General features: G+C 42.3%; 1 protein-coding gene across 1 annotated transcript in view; it reads left to right on the forward strand.

Moving 5' to 3' along the window:
• Positions 1-13,625, forward strand: part of PI4KA (phosphatidylinositol 4-kinase alpha) — a 118,311-nt gene that overhangs the window by 27,650 nt on the left and 77,036 nt on the right. Inside the window, exons 4-13 of the mRNA XM_035706280.2 lie at positions 77-165; positions 2,745-2,817; positions 3,435-3,694; positions 4,433-4,499; positions 7,389-7,537; positions 9,799-9,864; positions 10,430-10,526; positions 11,951-12,142; positions 12,640-12,740; positions 13,377-13,506. Of these exons, the coding sequence (XP_035562173.1) occupies positions 77-165; positions 2,745-2,817; positions 3,435-3,694; positions 4,433-4,499; positions 7,389-7,537; positions 9,799-9,864; positions 10,430-10,526; positions 11,951-12,142; positions 12,640-12,740; positions 13,377-13,506 (1,224 nt within the window). The remainder of the gene's footprint in view (positions 1-76; positions 166-2,744; positions 2,818-3,434; positions 3,695-4,432; positions 4,500-7,388; positions 7,538-9,798; positions 9,865-10,429; positions 10,527-11,950; positions 12,143-12,639; positions 12,741-13,376; positions 13,507-13,625) is intronic.

The following is a 13,625-nucleotide window of genomic DNA, read 5'->3' on the forward strand; positions in this document are numbered from 1 at the left end:
AGTGAATCAGGTGGCCCGGAGGTGTGGCCCTGTGTCTCAGTGGTAATGATCTGACTTGTGTCTGTGTGCCTTCCAGCCACCCTTCCAGTTGCAGAGAGCTTCAGCTTCTGCTTGGTCACTTTGCTGTCTGATGTGGCTTATAGGGACCCCTCACTTAGGGATGAGGTAAGTGTGTGGTGAACTGGAGTGCATTTCTCTGCAATCAAAAAGAGTCCCAAAGTAACGAAAAGAGTAAAAAAATTTTGAAGTGATTGGGTTGTTTTGGTTGATTTTTTTTGTACAAACATACCTAAGAAATGTTCAGTACTTACTTGTAGTACTTTCCAGGTTACCCAGTAACCTCTTGATTCTTGTCTCATCCAGCTTTCCCCATAGCCCTGTGAGGTAAGCAGCAAAAAGCAGATGCAGCTCACTTTCCTGACTCTCCATTGGGGATTTTTTTTTTTAAAGATTTTATTTATTTATTAATGAGAGATACAGAGAGAGAGGCAGAGACACAGGCAGAGAGAGGCAGAGAGAGAGAAAAGCAGGCTTCATGCAGGGAGCCTGACATGGGACTTGATCCTGGGTCTCCAGGATCATGCCCTGGGTGGAAGGCAGGCGCCAGACTGCTGAGCCACCCAGGCTTCACTCCGCTGGGGATTTTTTTTTTTTTTTTTTTTTTTTTACGATAGTCACAGAGAGAGAGAGAGAGAGGCAGAGACACAGGCAGAGGGAGAAGCAGGCTCCATGCACTGGGAGCCTGATGTGGGATTTGATCCTGGGTCTCCAGGATCACGCCCTGAGCCAAAGGCAGGCGCTAAACCGCTGCGCCACCCAGGGATCCCCCCACTGGGGATTGAAGTCATTCATAGAAGGGAATTATCTAGGTAGTTGAAATTACACCCAGATTTTAAGTGCCCAGATTTTTTTAGTTTTAGTTTATTTTGTTGAAATGTTACGTAAATGCTTCTGTACTCTTTTCCTCTTTAAACAAAGAATACAGTCATAACCTCAACTTTTTCTTAGTCACATGTTTTATTTTGAAAATCAGTTTGTATATGCCGCTATCCTCAGTTCCTGCCAAGGAAGGCATGGTTGCCTGTCTATATGTTAAACATTCCCAGCTAGCTGTGCTTTTGAATTCTTGTATCTGTTTTTTAATTTTTAAAATTTCTCTCCTTAACCAAACTATAAATTCTGCTGTCAGTATTTCTGCCATTAACAGTCTTTTCCATCCTTCTTTCTTAGTTTAGTTTCTTTATTTGAAGGTTGGCCAAAGAGATAACTAGATATATTAGAATTGTATATCATTATTTCAGAAGTTAGCAAGCTATAAGTTAAGGGCTCTTCTATAAAATTTATCAAAACGTCAGTACTAAAGATGATGGCCTAACTTTAATGCACAAAATGGAGAAAGTCTCGCTTTTCAAGTCTTCATATGTTATTCAGCATCATTTAACATTAGCAAAATGTCAGAAATTTACCTTGATTAGGAAAATGTCATAGGAGGCCAGTTTTATTCTTTTCTCTTTGCCTGGGGTTTCCAAGACTGGTAGTGAGGGAAAATAAGGTAGATGTAGTCTAGTTGATCTTCATCAAAGCATTAGACAAACACCCCTCGTGACATCCTGGATCTGGAATATGGGCCGAGGACCAAAATAATTTAGAAATTTTGTGGAGCTGCCTGAAGGACCACCCCAGAGGGTGACAGGTGTGCCAGCCCAGCAGAAGCCTCCCTTAGTCTATCCCCCTACCATTGAAGCAAAAGGAGCCAGGGCCATCAATGAAGATTCAGAAAACAAGATGGTTTCGTTTTTAGATGACACAACACTGGGAATCAGAGGCCAGTATGATGAACTGGCCTAAGTTCAGCTAAGCCCCTGAGCTTTGGTAGGAATCAATGACAGGCAAAAAATACCAGCAGCATCAGTAGAGGCATAAAAAAGATTCAAGTCTTTTTTTTTTTAATTTTTTTTTAATTTTTATTTATTTATGATAGTCACACACAGAGAGAGAGAGAGAGGCAGAGACACAGGCAGAGGGAGAAGCAGGCTCCATGCACCGGGAGCCCGACATGGGATTCGATCCCGGGTCTCCAGGATCACGCCCTGGGCCAAAGGCAGGCGCTAAACCGCTGCGCCACCCAGGGATCCCTCAAGTCTTTTTTGTATCGGTAAGCTCATTGAGCCAGCAGAGTGAAGTGGCTGCCGATAAGCTGATGTCATGTACATGGAAGTCTAGAATCTGTTTTGAGTGTGGTGATTACTTAGGGTGGTTTCCAACATCCCTGGAATATTAATGTATTTTCCTGAGCAGCACAATTCGATACTGTTTATGAAACATGGGACTGCTGTGAAATCAGAAGCAGGCACTCAGCGTCATAAAGGATATGTAAACCTAAGGAATAGATTAAAACAACTGGGGATATTTGCCATGAAAAGAGCTTTGGGGGCCTAATACCCGTTTCTAGAATATGGAGAAAGGAGTGGCTCTAAGAGCCAGGGGTCACAAGCTCCAGAGGACAATATTGGCCAGAGTTAGGAGGCACTCTGGACCAACCCAGGAGGGCTGGTTTCTGTCCCTGGAAGTTCAGCCAATTGGCCATTTGGCACAGCTGTCAAGCTATCATTTGGGGACTTATGTATCAGACCTGGGTTTGGACAAGATAATGTCTAAAGCTCCTTCTAATTCTGAATGAATTTTGTGATACTTCTCTGATTTTGTTTATAAGTTTATCTTTTCTGTTTCCTTGGCTATTACAGATTTTAGAAGCACTTTTGCAGGTTTTGCATGTCCTTTTGGGAATGTGCCAGGCCTTGGAGATTCAAGAAAAAGGTACAATTATAGATCTAAGGCTTTTTTTTCCTCCTTAATGGCTTTGTGAATACTTTTTTCCCCTTGCTTTTCCCAGTCTTCTTTTTTGTGCTTCACTATTTGTGTACCGGATGGGTGAAACCTTCCTATATTAGTTTGCCTTCATTGCGTGTTAGTTAAGCAGCCACAAGGGGGTCATGACCACAGCTCTGCCTACTACCTGAATGCCAGATGACCTAAGTCAAGTCACCTCACACTTTCTGGGCCTCAGTTTCTTTACCTATAACATGCTTGACTGCCTCTAGTGTACGGCTACCAACATAATCCCAGGAGGAAGAATTATATTGTTTAAATATAGTAGAGTTGCCTGATAACAGGATTTTCCTGTGTTACTGATTTGGGTATACTATGCATAGATTGAGACCTCCCAAAGAGAACAGCTGTGTACAACAGGGATGTAGTCCAAAGTTGTGGTTCATGTCAGCCCTTGGGGCTGACCTATTGATGTGACTTGTTCTGACCCCTCATATTTGCTAGGGGGTAGGTTATGAGATGTCAACCAGTATTACAAGCTGGTGCAGCACAGCTCTCTCTCAGGGAACGTTCTGGTATCGGAACATTTTCACTTTGTCTTCTAGAATACCTTTGCAAATACGCGATCCCGTGCCTGATAGGAATCTCACGAGCGTTTGGCCGTTACAGCAACACAGAAGAGTCTCTCCTTTCAAAACTGTTCCCCAAAGTCCCTCCTCATTCCCTCCGAGTCCCTGAGGAGCTTGAAGGTGTACGGAGGCGATCCTTCAATGACTTCCGCTCCATCCTCCCCAGCAATCTGCTGACGGTGTGTCAGGAGGGCACCCTGAAGAGGAAGACCAGCAGCGTGTCTAGCATCTCTCAGGTGGGGCTTTAAGCCTGGGCCACAGGCAGAGAGGTCAGGTCTTGTTAAGTGTTCACTCGAAGAAAATCCCACTGGTGTCCTGTTCAAGGAAACTCACGAAACAGAAAAGGTTCTCACTGAAATTCTCTGTAATACAAAGGCTTACTTTGGCCTTTTGAGATTTATAAGTGATTTCATCTCCTAGTCTGAAGTATTTATTTTGTAGCAGTTGGGTGCAAAGCTCTATTCTGAGTGGGAGATAGTTGATGCCCTTTAAGTATATAGTTGACTCATTGAGACAAGCTAAAGACACCAAATGCTAAGAATAATTCACCTCAGTAATGAAGCATAAAATATATAGCTAGACATGAAGAATTTAGGGATATGGTATACAGTAGAGAACACTTAGCTAAGGTGGGCTTCATGGAGGAGGTAAGGCACAAACCAGGACTAGAGGTATACACATTGGGCTGACAGAGAGAATCTTGTCTTTTTTTTTCTTTTTTTAAAAGATTTTATTTATTTGTTCATGAGAGACATGAAAGAAAGAGAAAGAGAGAGAGGCAGAGACACAGGCAGAGGGAGAAGCAGGCTCCATACAGGGAGCCCGACATAGGACTCGATCCTAGGTCCCCAGGATCATGCCCTGGGCTGAAGGTGGCGCTGAGCTACCGGGGCTGCCTGAGAATCTTGTCTAAAGCAAAACTGACTGAAGTTTAACTGGCCTTTTCTAATCTGTAAGGTGGTTTTGTGTTTCAGGTCAGCCCTGAACGTGGAATGCCCCCTCCCAGTTCCCCTGGAGGATCTGCTTTTCACTACTTTGAAGGTGGGCTTCACCTTTCTGACAGGAATATTGACCTGGTACTTGGAGAGCAGATGTTTTACATCACTGTGACTTCTTGTTTTGTAAAAAAAAAAAATTTTTTAAATGCTATTAATAACACTATTGTCATGCATTTAGAGAGACAAGCTTTTATTTATTTATTTATTTATTTATTTATTTATTTATTTATAGAAAGCATTTATTTTCTATTTCTGTTTAAACTTCTTAAAATTTAATTTTAAAATATTTCAAATGTGGAGAAAAGTACAGAAAATAATATACAGATCCTCATGTACCTATTATCAGGATTTTAATAAAATTAACCTATGAAAGCACTGGTTTTCAGTGAAAGTAATAATGGTGGGCTGGCTCTTTTTTGTCTTAAAGTCATTAGGTATTTAAATAATTTTTTTTTTTAGATTTTTTATTTATTTATTCATGAGAGACAGAGAGAGAGGCAGAGACACAGGCAGAGGGAGAAGTAGGCTTCCCACAGGGTGTCTGATGTGGGACTGAGCAAAAGGCAGACGCTTAACCACTGATCCACTGATCCACCCAGGTGTCCCAAAAATAATATTTTTAAAAAACATAATAATGATATGAGTAGTACTCTTTTTTTTTTAAGATTTTATTTATTCATGAGAGACACAGAAAGAGGCAGGGACACAGGCAGAGGGAGAAACAGGCTCCTTACGGGGAGCCTGATGTGGGACTTTATACTGGGACCCCAGGATCATGACCTGAGCCAAAGGCAGATGCTCAACCACTGAGCCACCCACGTGCCTTTGTAAGAATGTTTTTAAAGAGTTATTTCTTAAAAGCACAAATCATTTCTACCTTAAAAACTTTAAATGACTCCTTCCCTGTATGAATCCCAAATCTTAGATCCTTGACTCTGCCGTTCTTGTCTTCTGCCTGTATCTCTGCCCCCCACGCTGACTCTGCCACGCAGGGCTTAATTCCTATTTCATAGCATCTATCTGGGAGATGCCCTCTAACCACAAACCTATCTTTTTTTTTTTTTTTGTTTTTGTTTTTTTTTCAAACCTATCTTCTTTTTAATTTTTATTATTTAAAAAAATAAATTTGTATATATTTTAGGTATACAACACAAAGATTTGATATACGTATATGTATGTATGTGGTGGTGGTGAAATGATGACTCCAATCACATCCTTTTCCTTATGGTTACTTTTTTTTTTTTTTTAATGCATGGATAGCACCTGAAATGTACCCTTTTAGCAACTTTCCAGTATTTGATGCCATATTATTAACTATCATCATCATGCTATACATTAGATCTCTAGACTTATTCATCTTACTTAACTACAACTTTATACCCTTTGACCAACATCTGCCCATTTCTCCCATCTCCCTGCTCTCTGGTGACAATTGCTCACCTCTCTGGTCCCACGTATTCGACTTTTTTTAAGTGTCCACATACAAGTGAGATCATGGACTTATTTTTTGTCCATGTCTGGCTTATTTCACTTACCACAATGTCCTCTAGGTTCATCCATGTTATAACAAATAGCAAAATCTCCTTTCGTAAGGCAAATATTTCATTATGTGTGTATGTATGTATCTAGCACTTATGAATAGCAAAAAATAAATACGTGCAGCCTGGGTGGCTCAGCGGTTTAGCACCACCTTCGGCCCAGGGCCTCATCCTGGAGACCTGGGATCGAGTCCCACATCGGGCTCCCTGCATGGAGCCTGCTTCTCCCTCTGCCTGTGTCTCTGCCTCTCTCTCTCTCTCTCTCTCTGTCTCTCATGAATAAATAAATAAAATCTTTAAAAAAAGGAATAAATACATTTATTTGTGTAAGTATGTATATTTACACATATTTGACACATACACACACTCCTTACCTTCTTCCCTACCTACTTGCTTTAAACCAGCTTTGTTCTCACTCTTTCCTCATTCATTCCTTCCTTCAGAGGTCATTTATGATGTTGGCCTCCAGTGTCTCAATTGCTCTCAATATTATTGACTATTCTCTGTTGTATGTTGCCTATTTGTTCTCATGGGATCCATTTCCCTTTAGTTAGGTCAACAGAGCATCACTAGCATCATAGAACTGCACACAGCTTTGACACAATCAAGACTAAACTCAGCTCTCTGCTTTTTCTGTGCCACAGGTCTTCAGAAAGTAATAAAATTCTTTTTTTTTTAAGATTTTTATTTATTTATTCACGAGAGAGAGAGAGAGAGAGAGAGGCAGAGACACAGGCAGAGGCAGAAGCAGGCTCCATGCAGGGAGCCTGACGTGGGACTTGATCCTGGGTCTCCAGGATCACGCCCTGGGCTGCAGATGGTGCTAAACCGCTGAGCCACCGGGGCTGCCCTATTATTTGTTTTTTAATGGATTGTTAATTATCACTATTTAATAGAGAAATATTACAAACTTATTTTCTAGTCATAGTCTCATCATAGATTTCTAATAATGGATTTTCAAGTAATTATAGGCTTTTGGGGTTCATATTTATTCATAAGTGTTGGGTGATTGACTTTATTTTTGTTCTGATTTTGAAACATCTAATAATATGCATTTTCTGTTTTGGTGGGAAAATATCTTGGAATCCTGTGGACCTGAAACTTTTACATCTGTCCACCTTTAAAATGATGTAATACTTTTTTTTTCTTCCCACGTTATTAGACTGTGTTGAAGATACTAGGACATGATTATATCTGAACTTTGATGTGAAATGCTCCCATGAGAGGCATCACTCTCCAAGGATTTGAAATCCAGCCTTGTTCGTTAAAAAACATAGAATTGGAGTATAAACAAAGCAAAATCTATGCCTTTGTTAGTTATTGAGGGAGTCAGCTTGAGGAAGTATCCTGATCGTGTATGACTGTAGCTGACTTTCTGGTTTTTTCCCTGCCAGTCTCTTACTTACCTGATGGGAGTGCCCTGGAGCCCGATTACTACTTCTCCACCATAAGTTCCAGCTTCTCAGTTTCTCCTCTTTTCAATGGCATCACCTATAAGGAGTTCAATATTCCACTAGAAATGCTCCGAGAACTCTTAAACTTGGTAAGGAAAGCATTGGTGGCTAAATAAGCCCTGTGTTACTTCAATCAGTAAAATTGCTATTGGTATAAACATGTTTTGTTTTGTTTTGTTTTGTTTTTTAAGAGAGTGGTGAGTGGTTGGGGAGGATCAGAGGGAGAGAGGGCATCTTTTTATTTTATTTATTAATTTTTTTTTGAGGGCATCTTTTTTTTTTTTGACATTTTTTTAAATTTATTTTTTATTGGTGTTCAATTTACCAACATACAGAATAACCCCCCAGGAGGGCATCTTTTTAAAGATTTATTTATTTTAAAGAGGGAGAGTGAGAGAGAGAGTAAATCAGCACAAGTGGGAGGGGCAGAAGGAGAAGGAGAAGGAATCTCAAGCGACTCCGCGCTAAGCATAGAGCCCAACATGGGGCTCAGTCTCACAAGCCTGAGATCGAGATCTGAGCCAAATCAAGAGGTCAGATGCTTAACCAACTGAGCCACCCAGATACCCAAGCCTGGTTTTGGTTCTTTTTTTCCGAAAGAAAAACTAAGAGTTTTTTAGTATTTCAGAATATAACTTAGAAGTCATAAATTTTCAATGGAAGAAGGAAGGAGAGTAACATTCTTGGAGTTGTTTGTGCAATGTTTTTGTTGAATCCTTATAGCACTTGTGGGAGAGGCATTTGGAGGTAGGGCAATCAGTGCCAAATACATCAAGAATCCATCAACAAAGAGCAGGCCTGGGGCTCAGCCCAGGGAATCTGACTCCAAGTCTAGTTCCTATTGCACCTGTCTTCTTCTCATGGGCTGATATTTTTAGATCAATACAAAAATAAATTTTTCATATTTGGGTACCTTGGGATGACCTCTGAGGTGATGCCAGAGAAGACATTGGTGCCATTGTCCCAGTCCTGAAATAGATGGATCTTTGATCCAGGGACTCTGAAGGTGATATGATTGAGGTGAATTCCTCTGAGACAGATTCAAGTGGATAGACTAAAGACATTATCAGGGATAGACTCTAAAAATAAGACTTTTTTCTTTGGAAAGAATGAGAGGGTCTCCCTCAGTGTAGAATGTGAACAGGAATCACTCAAAGAGGATGGCTTTGGGCTGAAGATGTATTAAGACATTAGAGCAGGTGTGCCTGGGTGGCTCAGTCAGTTGAAGTCTCAACCCTTGATCTCAGCTCAGGTCTTGATCTCAGGCTCGTGAGTTGAAGCCCCAACTTGGGGTCCATACTGGGCATGGAGCCTACTTTAAAAAAAAGACATTAAAACATTGCCAATAATTGATTAGATTAGAGCCACGATGAATTACTAAATAGCCTACAATGTTTTTGAAGTTGCCCTCAAGGAGGAAAACTCTCCCTAAACTGCTCCTCCCTGTTAGTGTCCCAGACAGAACACTGGCCTGGGTGGCCTTCTCAGATGGTCAGGTGGCTCTTCCTCCTATCATATCAGAAATCCCAATTGAAGGCTGCATGTTTTATACTCTTTGTAGAGACAGTTATTTTTTCCAGTATATTTTAACTTCTCAAGGTTAGCTTTTCTTCTAGGCAATTTTTCATTTCTTCTCCTGGCTTGTTGTTTATCATTGTCTATATGTTTTGAAAGTCAGTTTTTTTTTTTTTTTTTTTTTTTTTTTTTTTTTTTTATGAAACTCAGTTTCTTAAAGTACTATAGTTAGGATGGCAGGCGGTTTTATCAGGAGGTTCTGCAATTGACAGAACAATTCATTCCTCTACTAAATGCTATTACAGAGAAAGGGTGGAAGTAGGTGCTTCTGTTAGAAATTTAGGACCTATGCTGCATTCTGAGTACTTAGGCAGGTTCTGAAGAGCTGGTGCACCAGGCCTGCAGAAGGAAGAGGAGTCATCAGGGTCGAGAACTGGCTGTGAAGGTGTCCCTGATGTCTGGGAGGAGGTTTGGGTGAATTGTCAGTGATGTCTGGAATCAGAACACTTTCACATCCTTTAAATGGAAATCTAATGTCAGCAAGTTTGAGGGAGTTGGTTCCTTTCCAGTTTTTAGGTTATTCCAATCAAGGGTAGGAAAACAAATTCCAAGTGATGACAGAATTAAGGACATTTTTTTGTGTTATAGTTTGATGTGGAGCCACAATAAGTATATATTGTTGGCCTACCATTTCCATCGTGTTTTTCGTCACATGAGGTTGTTTGTTATGTGGTTTTTATCTGTCAACACGATTTGTTCTTTAGTAGAAGGAGCTCGCATTCCTGTCTCTTACTGTGTTCATCAGCGGCCTCATGAGATCTTGTTTCCCTCATAGGTGAAGAAGATTGTTGAGGAGCCTGTTCTCAAATCCTTGGATGCAGTCGTAGCCAGCGTGATAGAGGTACAGCCCTTCGGGGCACCATCCTATCAGCCTGATGTGAGCATGTGCATGGAGAGAACAGGAAGAGTTTGTAAATGGGGGCTAGAATGACAGGGTCATCAGTGAATTTTCAGCCTGGTCACCATAGTAACCGCACAACTGCCAGCTGAGAGCTTGCTCTGTGGTGGCTTTTTTAAATCGATCACCTTACAATGGTTTGATGGCTTCTTGGCTGTCTTTCTCTTCCTCTAGTTCCTGTAAGACTCACCAAAGATGGTGAGTTTTCTGTGAGAGGAAGGTGGTTCTTCCCATTAGAACAACACATGGAGAAACCAGTTTGGAAGATGCAGGTGCTGGCCCCCCACAGGCAACTCTGGACAGTCTAAGTGTTTTATTTTCTTTGCCTGATGCTTAAGAGACAGAGGAGAGTAATTCAGGTGTTCCAAGTGGGGAATCATGATAAATGGTCATATCACTCTCTATAACGCTCCATCGGGAATATAATACTCAGCAGGCCTCACCCTAGAAGCCAAAGGAAGGTCCAGAGAGTTTCCGTGGGTGGTCACGTGCCTCTCCTCCCTCACAGGCCAACCCTAACGCTGATCTCTACTACACTACATTCAGCGACCCTCTGTATGTGGCCATGTTCAAGATGCTGCGTGACACTCTGTACTACATGAAAGGTAAGGATAGTTTGTGCCTGCTGTGACTGCGGTGATACTGGGTTCCAGGCCACTGCTGCAAGTCTGCTTCCTTTCTGCCGGGACCACTTAAAAACACGCAAGTAACATGGTCCCATTACTAAAATTTGGGGAGGAAAGCAAATAAGAAAAAAAAATCTGCCCATGATTCTGCACACCTAATACTATCAATGATGGCTCCTTTGGTGGGTTTATTTCCTTAGGAGGTTTTGTGACAGGGCTGTGTTATTTTGTCCAGATCACCCAATCGTGTATATAATTAAGCATTCTATTTTTTTTAATTTAAAAAAACATTCTATTTTAGACATTTCAAAAAGTTTAAGAAAATAAGGCGCTGATCTTTTAACTCAGAAAATAGCTTAGTAGTCTAGCACATGCACACACACAAATTTAGCCTTTCCTTCCATTTTCCCTTTTGTGCATTTTTAAAACCTGTTTCGTGCATTATGTTACAGAATGTTCTCCATCAACATAAGTTTTGATGACAGTGTAGTGTTTTGTCAAGCAGAAGTACTGAATCTAGTTAGCTGTTTTCCTAATTCGGCTCCAGGGGCTCCTGGGAATCTAAGTCTGGCTGGTGACCCAGCAAGTGTTGGATTCACAAAGGAGGGTGGAAGGGACAGCCCTGCCCAGCCTGACCTTCAGGGGCCCCAGGCTTCTTTCCCTACCTGAGCCACATGTGGCTCTTCTGACTTGTGCCCCTCACAGGGATTCTCCTGATTTTTCCAGACCCCAAATATGAGAGTTTGAAGAAGCTACGGACTCTGGGTGCCCCATAGGTACAGCCCTGTAGCCAAGGAATTCTCTTCTTTAGGCTACAACCAGTTTTTCCCCTTAGCTGGCAACCAACAACCTTTACATTAAAAAAAAAAAAATCACTAAAGTATTTCTCCTTATTGGTTGGACCAGTTCCAGCAATGGTACATCCCAGTTTCTGTGTTTCATACATTCAGGTTTTAGTTTATGGACTGCTTAAAACATAGCATGGCTCTCACTTCCCTGGGAAATGGTTATTTCTCCTGAGTGTCCGGTGGCGTATGTGCTGACAGCCAGCATAACCTATCCAAATTCTTCTTGGTGGGCACTCTTTTTTTTTTTTTTTTTTTTTTGAGAGAGAGAGAATGCGTGTTTGAGTGGGGAGGGGAGGGGCAAAGGGGGAGAGAGAGAGTCTTAAGCAGGGGCTCAATCTCAGGACCCTGAGATCATGACCTGAGCCAAGATCAAGAGTCAGATGCTTACCCAGCTGAGCCACCCAGATGCTTCTGCAGCGGGCATATTAAAACCAAAGGAGCCAGCAGCAGACCCAATCCTCTTGGGTTTCTGTTAGAGTGAAAGAAACCATAGAGCTGTTGCCTGACTTTTAGTGGTTTTGTTTCCACCTGTAATGCCTGCTGTCTTTCCTACAGACCTCCCAACCTCCTTTGTGAAGGAGATCCATGATTTTGTGCTGGAGCAGTTCAACACCAGCCAGGGGGAGCTTCAGAAGATTCTGCATGATGCAGACCGGATCCACAATGAGCTGAGCCCCCTCAAGCTGCGCTGCCAGGCAAATGCTGCCTGTGTGGACCTCATGGTTTGGGCTGTGAAGGACGAGCAGGGTGAGCATTAGGCCCTACCGTGCCCTAAGTGTCTGGTATCCTGTCCTGAGGTTGAGGAAACTGGACATGGGAGGAGGTTATAGTCAAAGCCACAGGGCCTGTGTGTTCTTTCCACTGCTTCTTGATGGTTCTTTAGGCATTTATGTGGAAAAGTAGGAGCTCCATGCTGGAGGAAAAGGTGCTTGTCTAGGGTGAACAGCAGAATGGGAAGCATGTAGCAGACTGCGGATGAGAGGCTCAGGGCCAGTAGAGAGGAGAAAGCAGTCACACACTGCGTAGAATGGTGTTTTCTCAACAGCAGAAATGGAGAAGATAGGAAGTTTCAGTTAAGGATGCCTGCCTATAAATACTTTCTGGTATAACCAACCACCCATGATTAATAAAGCCTGCAAAAAGTAGGCCTCTGGGCATTTAATTTTATGATTAATTGGTGAACAATATTTTATAAATATTGGCCTTCACTAATTGTCCATACCCTCCTCTCATTTTGAATTTAGGTGCAGAGAATCTTTGCATCAAGCTCTCTGAGAAGCTGCAATCTAAGACATCCAGCAAAGTCATCATTGCTCATTTGCCCTTGCTTATCTGCTGTCTGCAGGTCAGTCCCACTGACACTGGCAAGGCTTTGAGCCCATCCACCAGGGCAATCTTCTTGTTTTATCATTAGGCCCTGGTTGGCATGCCAGGGGCAATCTGACCGGTTGTCTTTAGGAACTTGAGCTAGAGCTTGTTGTGGACACAGTTCAACAATGAGTGGGGGGCTACTGCTGACAGTGAGCCAGGGATTTCTGTGATTTCCAGGTCCAGCTGAGTCCTCCTTTGTGGAGAGGCCTCCCTGTATCTAGAGGCCATTCTCAAGGCCTCAGGCAAAAGTGCTGAGGACACTTGATATCTACAGTCTCTGATCCCAGAGACTCTTGCCAAGATACCAATCCCAGTAACCATATCTGCCCTTGTTCAAAAATCATGTTGTTTACCCTTTCTCCTCTAACTTTGCTTCCAAAAGAAATGGACATGCTTTAGCAATGTATCTCCCAATAGGCTGAACAGAGTCTCTACCACCCTCCTTTCCTGTCTTTTTCTGCCCCATGAGCAAAGTAGCCCTGAGAGTTTTGACCTTGGAAGTTTCTGGTCACACTCATGTATCTGAAAGGTTATGAGTCTTACTGCTATAAGACAGCCTGCTCAACTGACTACAACCCTTGTTATGTAACGGGTTGATGGTGTGTTGCAGGGTCTGGGCCGCCTGTGTGAGAGGTTCCCGGTGGTGGTGCATTCGGTGACGCCATCTCTTCGGGACTTCCTGGTTGTCCCGTCCCCCGTGCTGGTGAAGCTTTATAAGTGCCACAGTCAGTACCATACAGGTAATGGATGGCTGTACCCAAGGCCACTTCTCCAGCTCCTAAATCCTATGTGCCCCTCAGGCTCCAAGAAAAGGACCACATAACCTTGTATGCGAGCCCACTATGGTTTTTATGACTGA

This window comes from Canis lupus, chromosome 26 (assembly GCF_003254725.2).
Source record: "Canis lupus dingo isolate Sandy chromosome 26, ASM325472v2, whole genome shotgun sequence".
In the NCBI taxonomy this organism is placed as follows: Eukaryota; Metazoa; Chordata; class Mammalia; order Carnivora; family Canidae; genus Canis; species Canis lupus.